The 18,739-nt window shown below is 40.1% G+C and overlaps 1 protein-coding gene across 1 annotated transcript; it reads left to right on the top strand.

The window, feature by feature from the left end:
- Positions 1–3,326: 3,326 nt before the first annotated feature.
- LOC121512672 (transmembrane protein 138-like) lies at positions 3,327–18,640 on the top strand. Its single transcript, XM_041792065.1, has 5 exons — positions 3,327–3,403; positions 10,396–10,960; positions 11,158–11,329; positions 13,344–13,419; positions 18,522–18,640. The coding sequence occupies exons 3-5, from the start codon at positions 11,159–11,161 to the stop codon at positions 18,632–18,634; spliced, it is 360 nt and encodes a 119-aa protein (XP_041647999.1). The 5' UTR covers positions 3,327–3,403; positions 10,396–10,960; position 11,158; the 3' UTR covers positions 18,635–18,640.
- The last annotated feature ends 99 nt before the right edge of the window (positions 18,641–18,739 follow it).

The raw sequence follows: 18,739 nt of genomic DNA, 5'->3' as shown, positions 1-18,739 counted from the left end.
AGAGCACTGAGGCCAGGTACTCCAGAGCACTGAGGCCAGGTACTCCAGAGCACTGAGGCCAGGTACTCCAGACCACTGAGGCCAGGTACTCCAGAGCACTGAGGCCAGGTACTCCAGACCACTGAGGCCAGGTACTCCAGAGCACTGGGGCCAGGTACTCCAGACCACTGAGGCCAGGTACTCCAGACCACTGAGGCCAGGTACTATGATACTATAAGGTACTATAATCAAGAGTATCCCTTTAAGTCAGCTGCATGAAAGTGTTTCTATTGTGTTTAGAGGAAATACTTCATTCATCTCAGTTAGTGATAAAATTGTTCTTGATAAGAATATAAATGTGAAGAACAGAGACAATAGAAGTTCTACTGAGCTGAGGTAACTGTAGTTAAACAAAAGACCAAACAAAGACTTCTTGCTGACAGTTATAGAGGCAGTCAAGAGAATAATAATGGTCCGCTGTAATCTCACTTCCACAGATGACTGGTCTGAACTGTGCTATGACAAATTGTTGCAGAGTTAATAGTTCAGCTGGAGGACATTAAATCACCGTGATTTCTCAGTCACGTTTCCAGGGTCCATGCAGAGCGCCTCTAATTTAAAGTCTGATAGTGGATGACTGAGCATGACGCTGCTCAGCGTGACAAAATTAATAAAGAAGAATGGCACACTTTTCAAAAATTAAACCCTAAATATTAAGGCATAAGCAGCCTTATTATATGAAGGTTGTACAAAGAAACACTCTAGATTTATACATTCTGTGAGAGTTACACTCACATGTTGGCTGCCATTGTGTGCAATGCACTCTGGAAAGTGATATTAAATGGTTTCTTACTGATCAGACCTCAGTCTACATTACGGTAAATTCCTCCTTGCCCTGTATATCAGTGGTTCTCAACCTTTTCAGCCCGCAACCCCCAAAATAAAGGGGCCAGAGACCCCCACTGTACCTGAAGGTGGTTGAACACAGTCATGCACAATGAAGAACAGTCATGTGCAGACAAGGCTGTCCGTAAGGGGAGAGCTTTCTGGGGCCCACAGCGGTCAACAGAACCATGGTCCATTGTAAAGTTTAGCTGTAATATCCATGTTTCATATTTAAACTGAAAACCACTCTTCTCAAAGAAACAAATCTCTTTATTTTTTAATTATTTGGGTATTAAAAAGCCTTCTTAAAGATGTAAATCCATTTTGTTAAAAAGGATTAAAATTGTTTAAAAATTGTTAAAATGGGTTAATAATGGCAAAAAATGGTGTTAAAGGTGTTGAAGTTGGATTTCAAAAGTAGCAGAAATGGGTTAAAAATGGCAAAAATTAGATAAAAATGGCAAAAAGGGGTAAAGTAGCAAAAATGGGAATAAATAGTGGTTAAAAGGAGTTAAAATGTCTCTGAAATGGCTTTAAATTGGCAAAAAAATGGGTGGAAATTTGGTGAAATGGAATGAAAAATGCATATAAACTGGCAAAAAAATGGTTATCAAAGGAAAAAAATTGGCAGATATTGGCAGAAATTGGTTAAACAAGCAAGAATGGACATATCAAATGGCGAAATGAGGCAAAAATGGTAAAAACTGGGTGTAAAAATTGGTTAAAAGGGGTTAACAGTAGCAATAAGAGGTCAACAGAGGCAACATTAAGCTCAAGTGGCAAAAACAGGCAGAAAAAAAGTTGTGGAAAGAGTTTAAAACTTACAAAAATAGGTGTTAAATGGTAAAAATGTGTTAAAAATGGTGGGAAAAAAATGATTAAACGGGATAAAAAACTTGTAAATTGGCATAAAGTTTCAAAGCGTAATTTTGAAAATATTTGTAGTTTTTTTAGGGCAACCAGAGACCCCCTCTCAGTGTCTCGCAACCCCCATAGGGGTCCCGACCCCAAGATTGAGAACCACTGCTCTGTATAAAACTATACTCACCATTTTAAAAGGTTTTAGGGATGGCAGTCAGCAGGAAGAGATGTAAAAATGTGTGTTTCTTTGTGCATAATTTATATAACACTTATGTCAATGTAATCAAGTTACAGTGTCCTAATAATATGGAGATCTCCTTTAAAAATGGATTATATTAAAAACAAATACCATTTGTTTAAATTGCATGGTTAAGATATTTTGTCTATGCTTGAAAAATCATCTTGCCTCCTCAGTGGTGGATTACAGCTCATGCATATTCAGTAATAAACCAAAGTAAAATTTGAAAGAGTAAGTATACTTGAGGATGCATATACGGGACACTATTTCTTCTACTTGACTTCACTTACATGGTACTTTTAGCTCCAGGGGAACCATAGATCTGGGGCGCTCTGCTTCTGTGCATCCCCTAGTCCAACAACTATTTACTTCTTTACTGAAAAAAAAATCCTGGTACTTTTATTGTGTAATACCATTCAGCCAAATACAGCTAGATTTTTGGTCCCAGCCCCACCTGAATGTTACTTTTATACTTATAAAGATAAGAAAAGGCTGGCTTTTTATAGGTGAAGAGTGAAGACAGTTGTCCCCAGTGGTGATAGATTAATGATTTAATATGGAAAAAATGCAATCATCCTATTTTAGGTCTCTTGTCAGCCATGGCAGCTATTGTTAAGTGTTCTATTAACTTTTCTTTAAATTAGTGAGAAAACTCTGCTGGTCTCAAGTGGTCCATGGCTGCTGATGTGTTGCATCCATCCATAACAGAACCATGCAAGCACCTGACATATCTGCACTTTATAATAAAGTAGACCTAACAGCAATTCTGATTCATGTTTGTGTAGTTCTGCTCGTCCACCACTAGATGGCAGTGGTTTTCCTCTGGCTCTGCTCCAGGCTTCCTTCTGAGAAGAATTACCGTAATCTTGAATGGAAATGTGACTGGAAAAAAACAGGGAACAGGCTTAGTCAGCCTCCACGTTTGGTTTCTAAAAGTGTTCATACAGAGGTAGCTACAGCCCTTAGTGATAAATCTCAGCCCACAGTAAAACCAGAATGGTTCGAGAAGATAAAATACAATCAATCAAATACAGGAATGTATTTTGAATTGCATTTGGCCCAGCAAAAGGCAGAGCAAGCAATAAACCCTTGAGGGTTAAAGAGGAAATGTAGGGCATAAGTTGCATAAAAAGTTTAAAGAAAGAGTGAGGGGATTGCATACACAACATAACGGGAAAAAAATACAATCTAAAATCTATCCACTAAAAAGATTCGAAACAAGACCCACGAGGAGGTCACACCTTCAAACGCAAATAAAAGAATGTGCATGTAAACAAACCAACCACAAAGCTGGTGCCCGTCTATTACAGAGCTGAGGGGGTTAAATCCTTGTCAGTAGGACAAATACAGGCTGTCCTCCTGTTGTCACTCGGCTCTTCTCCTGCACCATTTGGGCAGATCCACTCTACTCCAGCCTCTGAAATCCATCCACATTTACAGGTAATCTCTATTTATTTGTTTTTGCAGTAGATAGACACTTGTTGATGTTGAGTAGTAAAACGAAAGGATATTCGGTTTATGCCCTTGCAACAAGCTGTTACAGAGTTTCCTAAGAAGATTAGATGGAGCAGTGCTAAGAACTCGAAGCTTGGTGCACAAAACAATAACAAAGGTCTTTAAATTACATCACTATTGCCTTATAACAGGAAAGTCTGACGGAGAAAACCATTTCAATGAGATAAAATGAACAAAACCTTGGAGTAAAATTGATTTTGTCTTTTTAAAAATAATTATTTTAGTCATTATATGACAGAAATGCTGAAATTATCAGGGATCTAGCTTCCTAAATGTAAGAATTTGTTAAAAATGTCATTCTTGATGCCAAGTGGCTGCTGGTTGTAGAAACAAACAAATCAGAGATGTCATGTGAGGCTCAGGGAAAATTATTAGGGGTTTATAATGTTATAAACACTTTTAGGCATGACAGAGCAGACAATAATCCCTCATTGCAAATATTCTCCTACTGAGGATGAAAAAAGTCATCAGTTTCCTCTTGCTGCCTTTTAATTATCTTAGATGGAAACCTACAGTTTCCACAGCAAGAGAAGCAGCCTCGATCATTGCTATGTTTCCAACCTATGGGTTAATTAATACATCATGCAGATTTATCCCTAAGGTTAAGTCGAGCTGCTAACCCAGAGTTTCAGCTGGAAAGACTTTGGTTGACACTATACTGTGAAGAATGCTTAATCTTCCTCACACCTGCCACAGTCGTGCCAAGCTATAAATACTGGCTTCATAAGAGGATCCACCTGGTGTCGGTGTGAAGAAGCCTGGATCATGCCAAAGGAGCCAGGCAAAAGATTTAGAGTATCTACTTATCGAGCACTTCCTTAGATGGTAGTGGAGGACGGCCATGTTTTCTCTATCCACAAGTCTCTTTTATTGTCTTTTATGTGAGGTAGCTTAAAGGGGAAACTCGTTTTCTTTCCTTATCATTAGATATGATTAGACTCTTTGCTGCTATGATCAGAGTTTGTTGATTGGTCCAGTATTTAAAGGGGACATATTTTACCCTTTTAAGGCAGGTTTGTATTGGTCTCAGAGGTCCCAAAACATGCCTGTGAAGTTTGTTGCTGAAAAAACACTCCAGTGTTGGATTTTTGTCTGTCTAAAACCCCCTCTGTTTCAGCCCTCCTCAGAACAAACTGTTTCTGTCTGTGGCTTTAAATGTTACTAAGCTGTCTAGCTCCGCCCCTGACTCCACCCCTCTCAGGAAATGGATGTGTCTTAACGAGTGTGGCTCCCCCGGACTTTCTCTGCAGGCAGCTGAGAGGAGGATACGGAGAGGAGGGTGGGACTTTCTTCCAAGCGGGGCGGGCCAACCGAACCTGGGAGCGGGGCTAACTACCCACATGACATCACGAGGGGAAAATCTGAGTTTTAGCAGACATTTTCTGAAAGGTGGAGAAAGAGAGGGAGGGGAGGGCCAGGGGCACGTATTTGTGTAAGAAAAGCCTGAAAAAGCAATTTTTGCATCATATGTCCCTTTTAAACCAAAGAAGACTTTTTCAGTCATTGTTCCTAGTTTTGGTCCTTTTCTATCAGGTTGTAGATATGTGTGACTGTTTTATTGTTTTAATTGAGCTGTAATTATTGTCTACAATACAATGCAATATGATACGATAGGATGCACTAAAGAGTCTTTGTGGATGACATCATGAAGCAGCAGAGAACCCCTTCTTTGGGGGGCAAGTCGTGATTTCTGCATAGAGAAACAGACGCAACCAAAAATGCCATGTTTTAAGCTGTTTACAATCACCAAGGCATTCAAAGCATGAAGATGAAAACATAGTTTACTCTTAAGCTATTTTTGTGTTCTGAATGTAGAAAATATACAGGAAATTTTTTTTTTTTTAAAGTTTTAAAAACTTACAGAGAAACAGCAGCAGGCAGGAGTTTAAAAAAGCCTCTGTCTAAAGCCTGGAGCAGTATCAGACATCGATCTTACACGGCCTGTTTAGTGGCCCAGTTTGCTACAGTTTTGCCACAGTCTAGCTCACTAAACTCTGATCATCCCCATGTTTCCTCAGCTGATGCCTTTCTCACCAACATCCAGCCTTGCTGTGTGACAGGAAATCTGTTCCTGTTCAGAGATCCAGATCATTTGGCTCAGCTCAGTAGAGCTGGTTATTTGGCCCCCAAGCGGATCTTTTCTTTTGGCTCCAGTTTGGCTTTTCAAATGTGGATTAAACAACAACAATGGATGGAGGAAAGGAAACTGGCACTCAAACAGGCACTTGCTACTGCAGCTAACATAAAAGAGCCTTTGGACTCGCTCATGAACGGCACATCATCACTGAGTCGCTCTCTCCACAAGGTTAAATCGTGTGGTTGTACATCACCGTTTCAATTAAAGCTTGTTAATGACAAAATAAGGATCCTTATATGTTCAAGGGGCTCAGCTAGCCTCTTGGCTCAGTATAAGACTTTTGTCCCTCTTCATCTGGCGAGACGATGCCAGGAGGTCTGCAGGACTGAGTTATTTGTAATATTTCCTCGCCAGATAAATCTAACTGTGGGAGAAATCAGGTCCATTTAGAGCTGTAAAGTACTAACTCTGCTTCATTCTCATTCATTCCTAATGGCTGTCAACATTTCCTGACCCCCGCTCCATACTCTGGATCACATGACTGCAAACAACATATATGCTATATTCATATAGTATTTGTCTTGGACTTTAGTGCAGCACATTTCTACATAAAAATCAATAGGCTATATTAAAAATAGACCCTGTCTTGTAAGAGTTGGGGACAGTCTGGCTGCAGACATCTCTGACGGCCACTCTCACTCTGATGGCTCATCTGCTCAGAATGGCAGTGCTGTAATTTGCAAGTACAGCATTTTAGATGTCTTTTTAAAATCCAACTTTATTAGCAAAAAAGTCTGGCAGTTCCGTTCATGAAATAACCTCAGTGCAAAAATTATAGAATAAACAGTATTTTATACATTAAACAAAGAAGAATATCAGAGGTCTAATCAGGAATTGATTTATGTATAGACCCATTTTAGAAGTAGCTACAGCTAACTTAGCTTTGTTAGCATTAGCTAAAACTAACTTAGCTCTGTTAGCGTTAACTAGGCTAAAATAGCTTTGCTATGCTAAGTTAGCTTTAGCAACATGAGCTAAAGCAAATGTAGGTGAGGCTAACATAGTTACGTAGATAACATTATGTCGTTTTTGTAGCTGCTTTATGAGCCAATCTTCAGCTGCGTTACGTTATCTATACGTAGTTATGTTATCTACGTAGCTTAGGCATCTAATGAAGCTGCACATGCTTTGCTTGCTGCATCAGAATGTTTTCATGGAGGTCAAGCTTTTCTCCTGTAAGCAGACTGTTTAATCCACGTCATCAAACGTGCTGTAATCAGGTTTTCTATACCGACTGGAGCCTGTCTCAGCTGTCATTGGGCAAGAGGCAGGGTACACCCTGAACTGGCCGCCAGTCAATCGCAGGGTTGACATAGAGACAGACAACCAGGCATGCTCACTGTCACACCTATGGCCAATTTAGAGTCACCAGTTAACCTAACAAGCATGTCTGGTGGTGGGAGGAAGCTGGAGTACCCCGAGAGAACCCACACATGCACGGGGAGAACATGCAAACTCTGCACAGAAAGGCCCTGACTGGGAAGCCAACCAGGGACCATGAGAAAAAAAGGTTAAAAATAATAAATGATGAAACAGAATATCATTGGACTTATGCAGTGAAATACACCTTTAATGTGTCATTCAACAAGATTCATGTGGAGGATTGTAATAAAACCCCTCATGTATTTTTGAATTCTATGTACATTTTGTCTTTAAATCAGTTTAATTCAGCTACTTTAGATAACCGTTTCCCACTAGGTATTTTCCCAGACTTGTAATAGAGAGAATGGGGCCAGCTCCAGTGTGACTGGGTCATGTAACTTTGGCTGAGTAGGTTTGATCTCATGCACAGTATGTAACACTTAAAGGCTGCATATGTAAGCTTTCTGGAAACGCCCCAGAGATAAACGCCTTCTGTAACACTGTCGTCTCTATATGGACATCATGGCGAAGGGGAAGGGACGGAAAATGTTTGAAGTGAAAATGTGCAGAAGAGAGATGACCAAGAAAGATGCCACACAAGAGCTTCAATGTTTGCAAGAGAGAGGCCTGCACTCAGAATCTGTAGAGGCAACATTAAAAATATATATTCTTACACTGAACTGCCTTAAAGGCTTTGGATACTCAACAGATTGAAACACATCTGCTACATCATGCAGGCAATAATCTGCCTGCTAGGTTGTTAAATTGTGTTATATTAGCCTAGGGTCTCAGACACCCACTTTCTGGGATGCCTGACTGAATTGTGTGTTCTGATTTATTTTGAGGAGTGGGTGTAATTGTGCTGTCCCTTCTATGGATTGAGAATTGAAGAACCCTAAAGTGTAGAACACATAGCCCTGTCAGTAGAAAACACCAATCCCATGACCCGTAATAGATAGAAGTATGTGTTTTTTTGTCCAAAAACTGTTAGATTAAAGGCTTTTATTTTCAGAATTGCAAAAATTTTACATAATGCTTGATATAAGAATATATTTTTGCAGACAATCAAGCATCGGTTCTATAACTTTTTGTACTATGTTGAATGCTGTTTTTTTTTTTTTTACAGTAAACATAAAACACAGTGAGAGTAATCTTCTGTGATTCCCATTAAAATACAAATAATAATAGATAAGAAACACCCCTTTGTCAAAACATTTACCAAACAAATGAAACTTAAAATGGAACATGAGTACAAAATATAAACCACAAGACTGAAACAGTGGCAAGGTTTTACAAAATCTTCTGTATTAAAGCTATGTTATCCAACCTGGCACCAGGGCATTATTTATAAGGAATGTATTGTTACTGGTTAGTTAAATTTATATGGCCACACTTTCTCCTCCCTCTGTCTCTGAATGGAGACCAGGCAGCAACCTCTGGTCCTGAAAAATGAAGCCAATGCAGAAGTGCAATAAATTGCAATACAGCGAGTGTCCACTTGAGGCTGGCTGCAGGAATACCAGAAGTCCCATCTGAACACCTGCTAAAAATCAATTTCATACACTGGAAATAAACTGGTTTACAGCCTGGTTCAAAAACAAAACGTGTCTCATTAGCGATTGTCTTCATGTCCTCTCACTCTACAGGGAGAGAATTATTTTGTACCACAATCGTTTAGATTACATATAGGAAAAACCTCACTGCAGACTAATTGGCGTTTCATTTGATTGACAGACAGCTCGACAGGCAGAAGCTACATTTCTGTCGACCAGAATGCTAGCTAGCTATCTGACAGGAAGTTGAGCTTAATGGGTAGGTCGTTAGGTTGATCCAAAGTTCAGTTGAGACAGCGATTTCAATATGAAGGCCGCCACAGATTGGCTTCAAAAGCAGTTTGAGTCCACCTATTGTAATCAGACGGCCGACATCACACAGACTTTGTCCGATTCTTTCTACAGTCTATGATGGAGACAGAGCCCTGAGCAACATCATCACCCCTCCCCTCCTGCTTTTCTGTTATCACTTTTGACTCGTAGACAAGAAGACCTAGACGAGAAGATGTGCAAAAACATCTTCTCTGCCAAGACCAGCTTACGGTGTGTCTCTCTGCTCTGGCTTTATAAAGGAACCTGGTCTGGCTCCGTGTGAACAGCAGCTTTCCTACAACGACGTCCAAGCTAACAGCTAACGCGACAGCACGTCCTATACCTGACAAGACGAGCGTAATGATCAAAAAACCCATACTGAAACAGACCTGGAGTAGAGTGAAAACGTCTTTCCCGTGATGGAAAGCTTTCAGTGTTACTCTCTCCTCTTGTTTTGAGAAAGAGACATCCAACTCAGACAGAACTGAGGGTAGTTGGAGGTAATTGGTCCACCAGCAGGCCTTGTATACAACCACTCACAACTAACTCTTTCCCTGTGACTATCAGTCTTGGCGAAGCAGGTCGGCAGAAGAGCAAAAACATCTTTTCTACCACAGAAAGCTTTCAGTGTTACTCTCTGTGCTTGCTTTAATAAAGAATTCCTAAAGAGATAATCTGTTTGTATTGGCTCTCTAGGAAACATGTATTCATCAAGATGACAGCACCTGGTTAACTCTAGAGTCATACTTCAATCAATGCTCCATGCATGCTGTCCACGCCTCTCAAAAGTGTATACATGGAGTTCCGCTACTGAAGTTTTAAAGGTCACATATTATGCAAAACACACTTTTTCAGGCTTTTCTAACAAAAATGTTTCCCTAGCCTGTCCACATACCCCCCAAAAATCAGAACCACCCCCCCTCTTTCTCCACCTTTCAGAAAAAGTCTGCTGAAACAAGCCATTCTCAGGTTTACCCCCACATGATGTCATGTGGGGAGTTAGCCCCGCCCCCAGGTTCAGTTGGCCCTTCCAGCTGGGAAGAAAGTTTCACCCTCCTCTCCTGAGAGGATAAGGAGAGCCACATCCATTAAGACAAATCCATTTCCTAGGAGGGGTGTGGTCGGGGCGGAGTCAGACAGCTCATTAACATTTAAAGCCACAGACACAGGAACACCTCGTTCTGAGCAGGGCTGAAACAAGTGTTTTTTAGTCTTGTTTTTTCAGCAACAAACTTCACAGGTATGTTTTGGGAACATCTGAGACCAATATAAACTCGTCTTAAAGGGGTCAAATATGTGACCTTTAACTGATCAATGGGGCCAAAAAGGTTAAAGGTTAAGTGATACCGAATTGGGACTGAGCCTCTTAGGTGAGCGTTATTGCCTGACAGTTGAATTCATTCAACATATTTTACATTTTTTTGTAATGTGACTAGTTCTGTTAGAAATAAATATACATGCTCAGCTTTATAGTCAAGTAACTGCATATTGTTCCACGTGAATCTGCAGCAAAATGAGAACTTGAGTAAGTCTTTTCCTCTTCTCCTCAACAGAGTCTTTTGTGGATTTGTTTGGCTCCTGATGTCTCACCAGTTTTGACAAGGAGGTTCCAGAAACCCTTTGTGATCACAGCTTACTTATAACGCCAAAAGACAGCGCTGATGGTTTTGGAGCTCAACAAACCAACAGTTCTGACATGTTCTCTTCAGTGATTTCCAGGCAGCACACCCAAAAACTGCATTCTCCTTTTGCGCTTCCATTTTTCCAGAGCAAAGTGGACTAACTGAACAACAAAAATGGAGCCTTAATTGAGCAAGAATTCCACTTCAGCTCCTTTTGGGCAATCAGGGTGGGACAGCCTCACTGAGAGCCCCACGACAGACTGTTATGTGAGGGTTGATGTTTTTAGTAGTGTGTGTGAGAGAGCAGTGCAGCCTTGGATCCATCGTGGAACAACAGTCCGGCCGGACGCCCGGCCTACGGACCGGAGACGCTCCAAACCAGCAACTACTCTCTGGTGTTACTGATTCAGCTCAGCCTGCTCTCCTTCGACCTCTTCGTCAACTCCTTCAGCGAGCTGCTGAGGAGTGAGCCGGCAGTCCAGCTGGTACTCTTCATGTAAGAAAGACCTCCTTCCTATTTCTTCAGTTTTATCTTTAGCCCAGGAGGGGAAGCTGGGCTTAAAATAGCTTTAGTTGTTGATTCTGAGTCATTTAAAATGCTGAAAAGAAAAGAGAGAGCTCTGAACAAAGAGACTGTAGTCTTTCTGTTCTCTTCCCTGGTCACATATTCTCTTCTCTTCTCTTCTTCAACAGTATGCAGGACATTTCCATCCTGTTCAATCTGATCATCATTCTGTTGATGCTGTTTAACACCTACGTGTTCCAGATTGGCCTGGTGGCCATACTGCTGGAGCGGTTTAGAGGCCTGCTAATACTCTCTGCTCTCTATTTGACCTTCAGTATCGTGCTGCATTCCTGGCTTATGGTACGTGCAGAGTTCACCCAAATAGGCTGAGATGTATTTGAAGGCACTTTTACAGTGCCTATGAAAAAGTATTCCCCCTTGGATGTTTTACCCCTCTATTGAAAAGTGACTGACCTAATCCAACTGGTGCTAGTAGTCTCACAATTAGTGAAATGAGGATCACCTGAGTGCAGTGAATGTGTCTCAGTGATTATAGTCTAAAGACACCTGTGTCTGGAAGGTTCAGTCACTGGTTAACTGGTATTCCTGGCTACCATTACACCATGAGGACAAAAAAAACACCCTAAGCAACTCAGAGAAAATGTTATTGAAAAGTACAAGTCAGGGGATGGGGAGAAACACTTCCAAGGCCATGAACCACCATGAAGAAATGGAAGGAATATGGCACATGTGTAAATCTGCCTAGATCAGGCCGTCTTTACAAACTGGGTGAGCGTGCAAGAAGGAGACTAGTGAGAGAGGCCACCAAGACACCTATGACTACTCTGAAGGAGTTCCAAGCTTCAGCAGCTGAGATGGGAGAGACTCTGCAAACAACAACTGTGGCAAAGAGAATCTGCATTAGTTTTTTATCGAATCAGGCCCCAGAATGAATATATATGTACAGTACACACTACCCCTTGTGTCTCTGTGTGCACAACCAAGCAAATCTTCTCTGAAGCGATCATGTCATCTGATGCTACTGAGCTTACTATGGCTCTGACAGTAAAATCTCCTCCTTCTCTTGTATGAGCAACAAATGGTCATTTAAACAGCATGTTCTTATATCCAACGTGGAGTACAACCAGAAGGGCAGCCAGAAGAAAGTTTTGGGTGTGCTTGCTCCATAATCTTCTTCTCTTTTTTGGTGCATTTCCATGCAGTGTTACAGCACCACTTACACACCTGGCATGTTTGAATGGTTTTGTGCTTATGCTGTTTCCTGAAATGATACTGTGTTTACAGAAAACATTTTTAAAATTAAAAAGAAATCAATCATTTTTGTCTCTATATGGACAACGCCTAAATCTAGACCAGAATTCACCAGAAGGCATGAGGGAGATCCATGGTCAAGTGGAAGAAATTCTTTAGTCTGATGAGACCAAGATGGAGCTTTTTGTCCATCAGATAAAACGCCAAACACTGCACATCACCACAAACACAACATCCCTACTGTGATGCATGGTAGTGGCAGCATCATGCTGAGGGGATGCTTCTCATCTGTCGGTCCTGGAAGGCTTGTAAAGGAAGAGGGCAAAATGAATGTGGAGAAATATAGGAAAATCCCGGAGGACAATCTTTTTCAGTCTGCATGAGAACTACAGCTCAGGAGATTTATTTTCCAGCAAGACAATGAGCTGAAGCATACAGAGAAAGCTACACAGACATGGTTTAAAGAGAGTGGCCGAGTCAAAGCCCAGACCTCAATCCAATAGAGAATTTATGGCTGTTCACACCTGATCCCTGTGCAACCTGAGAGCCTGAGCAGTTTAGCAAAGAAAGGAGTAAAATTTTAGAGTCCAGATGTTTGAGCCTGACTGAGACCTATCCTCACTGACTCAGAGCTGTGATTGCAGCCAAAAGTGACTCTACTAAATACTGACGTGAAGGGGTGAATATTTATGCAGACACTTATTTTACATTACATACATACGTTTATTTTATTGGCATTACTTTGTAGATATGTGTTTTCAGTTTGATATTTAAGAGGTTTGATGTCAAGAAGTTCAATCATATTGACCAGGATTGATTTATAAGATCAATAAAAGGGTAAAACATCCAAAGGGTGAATCCTTCTCATGAGGACTGGATATCATGTATGCAGTAGAATATAACTGCTGAAATAAAAAGAATAGACTTCATAAGGAAGTGTAGATTTTAAAATGTGACTGGAAGTCTCTTACGCCTTTCCAGTGTTCTCCTCAGTTTAAATAAGGCAATAGTATGAAAGCTCAGTTATTCAGAATCTCTTATTGTTGTAATTAAAGGCTCTGACACCTAACTGTTTACTAATGTGTCTGTATAATCTCTCCAGAACCTGCGCTGGCTAAATTTCAACAAATTTATTTGGACGGATGGCCTTCAGGTGCTGTTTGTGGCCCAAAGAGTTGGTAAGAATCTTTATTCCTTTAATAAAGTTTGTTTTGAATAATTGTAGACTCAGACAACTTTATCTGAATTGTCTGTAAAGCATTGTTTGAACAGGTTCACAGGGAATATTTAATTTTTTTGTTTTTTCCTCGCTAGAGGATGGAAGAGACTGTGTTAGATATTAACAATAGAGCAGTACCAATATTTAAGACTGAGCACTGTTTTTATGCATAGTATTAACATAATTCTTCCCTATAGACCTATGTGCACTTCATCATCTCTGTTCTTCTAGATTTCCATCTATCACTCAGATTTATAGTAAACCACAGCTTAGTGAATGCAGAGGCCTTTATGTAGTCTATCTAAGAGACTGCATGTCTTAAATCAGGAATCATCAACTTCATTTTCACAAGGGACAGCTTTTCTGAATATCCATACATTCAAATAAACAGAAATAAAATCAACATTTTTGTCTAATTAGCATGTATTTGTGGAAAATATGCTTCCAAAATGAATGGAACCTTTTGAGCCTTTAACTGTGAGATCAGTCCCTATCACCTTTACAGCAAGCTAGCCATAAGGAACAATTAAGATATTTAGCAACATATTACTGGAACCCTCTTAATGTCTATCACTGAGTTTTATGCTAATATGCTGTTTCGTGATTGGTCAAAAAAGGGGACAATTGCATTCCTAAAGAGCCTTATATGGAATATTGATGCCATAAACTGCAGCTTTAATCATCCATCCATCCATCTTCTATACCGCTTATCCCGTTGGGGGTCACTGGAGCCTGTCCCAGCTGTCACTGGGCGAGAGGCAGGGTACATCTTTGACTGGTCACCAGTCAATCGCAGGGCTGACATATAACAACCAGGCACACTCACTCTCACACTTATGGCCACTTTAGAGTCACCAATTAACCTAACAAGCATGTGTTTGGTGGTGGGAGGAGGCCTGAGTACCCTGAGAGAACCCACGCATGCACAGGGAGAACATGCAAACTCCACACAGAAAGGCCTTGACCGGTAAGCGAACCAGGGACGTTCTTGCTGTGAGGCACCAGCGCTAACCCCTGCACAGCCATGCAGCCCCAGCTTTAATCAAGATATTAATAAATAGGATAGACCAGGGGCAATTGTAACACAGTCGATTCCTCCAATTAGAAACAAACTAGAGTGATGAAACTAAGTCTGCACATGCTCAGAAGGATTCTCTCTCTGCCTGCTGAAAAAGAGCAGGAATACTTCCACACCACAGAGGCTGTCCACACCACCTGATTTTCAGGTACAAAAGTTACTTTTTGTTTTGACAAATGTTTTTCTTCTGCTGTGCAATTGTTGCCATTGCCAAAGCCTACTATAAGCCATACTGCCTCATATAATCAAATGCTGACTTAGATTTTCTTTTTAAGAATAGATATATATTACAAATTTTAACAGAGAAGATGCATTATAACCAGTCTTGTTTGTGTAGTGATGTTATTGTGTCTATTTTGAATAGTTTTATTAAAGTTTGTCTACAAATAGTTTTTGACTGATGAATCTGAATTGATTTGAATAGATCCAAATAATAAAAATGTACAGAGTAGAAAATAATTCTTACTGCCACTTAAGGCTGTTGGAACGAATTTCAGGGTTCAAATATAATTCTAATATTTAAAAACTCATCATTATTCTAAAGCTGAAGTTACTATTCGAGCGTGTTTTTAAAATATTTTTGCTGTTTATAATCTTTCTCGAGTCTTTCCAGTCTCTCCTTGGCCTCTACTTTACCCATATGACGGTGTAGGAACCAAATGTTCCGTCACATGACACGGGACATAATGAACAATAAAGTTTTCACACCAAAACACAGAGGCACAGCAATGGCCGCCATTGGGGATGTTTATCACCAAGGTGGTGCATATGCTGCTGGTGTTTTGGCAAGTATGGCTTCACTACATGTAGAGATGCTGATGTATGAGAGTAAAACCGTGATGCCCATCGACAGTAACCCACTGTGGTGGTGGAAAACGTTCCTGTCCAGGTATCCTCTCCTGTCCCAGCTGGCACACTGTTACCTGTGCATCTCAGGCTCCTCCGTCAGGGTGAAGAGGGCTTTCTCCACGGCTAGGACAATAGTGAACAGAAACGCTCTGTTCTTGATTCAGAAAACGTGGATCGCCTCGTGTTTTTAGGTAAAAACATGCAGGGACAAGATAGTACCAACATTTTTTAAAATGTCTTGTTCATTACCGCTGTAAGTAGCACAATTTATTCGTTTTAAAGTTGACCATCAGTACCAACATACCCGTTAAAGGCCTCTAAATGCTGCATGTGCTTGTGTTTGCGCTAAAAATGTACATAAAAATTACCAATAACTACGTTTGCTTTTAGCACAATATTTCTACACTGCAATCTGTAATGTAATATTTGAGGGTCCTCCAGTGGACAAATGTGTAACTACATGGTGATTAAAGCAACTTAACGTTTTACATACATAATAAAAAATGTGCATAAGTATTCAAATATAATTTGAAATCTGTAAAAAATAATAAATGAAAATCGAATGGGACTGTAGATAAATATCGACAGCCCTACTGCGACTCATTAATGCAATGAGCTGTGATGTCTCTATAAATAGATACATCTTTTGCTTTGAATTCATATTACAGCCTGCTTGAATTGGGGAAAATAAGAAACCGTATTGAAAAGAAACGTGGTAAATTTGTGTGATACTGTAGCAGAAATGGAAATACTTCAGAGTTAACCCTAATCTGAGATACAGAGGGTAAATATGATATTTCCGTCCCCATTTTCGGGTCAATTGTAACACCCTGACTACTTTGATTGAACTGAACAAAACAGTCATGCCTTTATGAGTTAAACAGCAATAGCTTTACTAAAAAAAGATGCTTATTATATTTAAAAATGGTGTGTGTTTTCCAAGTAATCTGTGAGTTATGAAGGAAAATGTGAAAAATGTTACAATTGCTCCTGGTTTCCCCTATGTGTTTTTCATGCCAAATTATACAAGCCACTAGGTTAAAAGATTTATTATAATTCAAGAAATAAAGTTAAACAAAAGCATGTTTTTTCCCTCTGAAGTTCTCTGGATTTAATAATCCTCTGGGGGCCAGATGGAAAGCAGCTGGGGACCTGATGTGGACCTCGGGCCTCCAGTTGATGATCACTGTCTTTAATGTTGTCAGATTTTAGTGACTGAGGTCTGATAATCTCACTAGACTCACAAGCATAAAGCTGACATTCATGCTGACAGTCTGAAGGCTCCAGGCCGTGATCTCACATTGTCATGTGGGTGTGATTTTCATACTCATTGATGCTCATGAGTGGTTGAAAGGATTTATTGTGTAGTTGTTGTTCTTCTCTGCAGGTTATCTCTTCTTTAGCCTCTTTGTTTTGTCTGCCTCTTTAGACACAGACGGTTACTCAGCGTGTGGTTCGCTGTTACATCACCAAACCTCTCTGCCTATTCAAGACTAAGCAGAACTGTATTGGCCTTGGCTTTATTTCTTTTGATCCTACAAAAACCTGTAAATTCTCTCAGATATGCTCCACTCCTCTGCCTGTGTTTCTAATGCTAACATGATGTAAAAATACAAACTAGGCATGAAACTTTCATTTTACCACCTGATTGTTCTGACAATTTTTCACACTCATGTTTGCAGATCAAGAAAAACAAAACAGGAAACACTTGAGTGGCTTTAACAGCGAGGCTGTCCAAAAGGTAGCACGGGTCGTTTCTAAAATCTTCAATGAGAAAATGTGTGAAAAAAATGAATGATGGTGAATGGGGAGGACAGGGTCTTACAGATTCAAGAGCTTAAAATACAAAAAACAGACAGTTGAATGGTTATTTGGAGACTTTTTTTGTGAAACATCATAAAATAAACAAAGTTAAAGGTGTATACAAGTAGGGCGGCGACACTGAATCTATAAAATTGATCTTTAATGGGGACATATTATCCAAAATACACTTTTTCAGGCTTTTTTTCAGAAAAATCCATTCCCCCACCCTCTCTTTCTACACCTTTCAGAAAATGTTTGCTGAAACAAGCCGATCTCAGATTTTCCCCTCATGACTTATGTGGGGAGTTAGCCCCGCCCCCAGGTTTGGTTGGCCCTCCTCACTTGGAGGAAAGTCCCACCCTCCTCTCCTTAGAGGAGGATCAGGAGAGCCACACCCAGTAAGCCACACCCATGTCCTTAAAGGGGCGGAGTCAGACAGCTCAGTAACATTCAAAGCCACAGACACAGAAACAGCTTGTTCTGAGCAGGGCTGAAATAGAGGGGTTTTTAGACATGCAAAAATCCAATACTGGGGTGTTTTTTCAGCAACAAACTTCACAGGCATGCTTTGGGGACCTCTGAGACCAATATGAACTTGTCTTTAAAAATGGTAAAATATGTCCCCTTTAAAAGTGTTGGCATCAAATGTATTTATCGATTTGTTGTGTCCCGCGATTACAGCATTACAGCTGATAAACTTTACTTTCACTAAGTTCAGTACTTCTCTGATTATCCATTAGATATTAAAATAGGTTTGATGATCCGAAACATTTAAGTGTGACAAATATGTAAAAAATCAGGAATCAGAAAGGAGGCAAATACTTTTTCACAGAACTGTACCTAATGTTTGAAGAAATGAAAAGCTTTATGTTTTAAGTCAAGTAATGATTCTTGTTTTCATGCTACATCTTATTTATTCATGCATACAGATAATGGTTCATGCCTTTTATCAACATGAGAAACAAACCTCTTTTATATTATATTGCCTCAAAATGCTAACTGTTCTGTGTTTAAGTGTTCTGTATTTTCACTTGTGGTGGCCAGCTCATTAAAACTTTGATGATAAATACAGCTGGGATAGTGATCATTCTTTACTACAGTTTACAATGCATTATGGGAAAAATGAGTGCACTATGTTTTATATTTATTTATTATAAATGCAGCATTCTTTACAACAAAAAATGCACCAAAAGACTCAAATTAAAAGTGAAAATTCTTCAGAATAAAGAACAAAGATTGCATCCTGTAACGTTTGTGCAGTGGGACAGTGAGTCTCATCCAGACTACTTTTACATTTGTTTCTGCATCCTCATGTATCTTTCTGTTTGCAGGTTCTGTGTTGTACTACTACTTTTACAAAAGGACCTCAGAGTACCTAGGAGATCCCCGTCTCTATGAGGACTCGCCGTGGCTGCGTGAAGTCTTTGTCCGGGCCAGACAGTGATCAGATAGAGCACACAGGGCTGCAGGACTGGAACGAGTGTATTGAAGACACAAAAAAGAACTTATCATATGGACAGCAAATATGTAAAAAGAAAGTGTGTAACAT

The sequence above is a fragment of the Cheilinus undulatus genome, linkage group 1 (assembly GCF_018320785.1).
Source record: "Cheilinus undulatus linkage group 1, ASM1832078v1, whole genome shotgun sequence".
NCBI lineage: Eukaryota > Metazoa > Chordata > Actinopteri > Labriformes > Labridae > Cheilinus > Cheilinus undulatus.
This window is presented reverse-complemented; position numbering and strand designations above follow the sequence as displayed.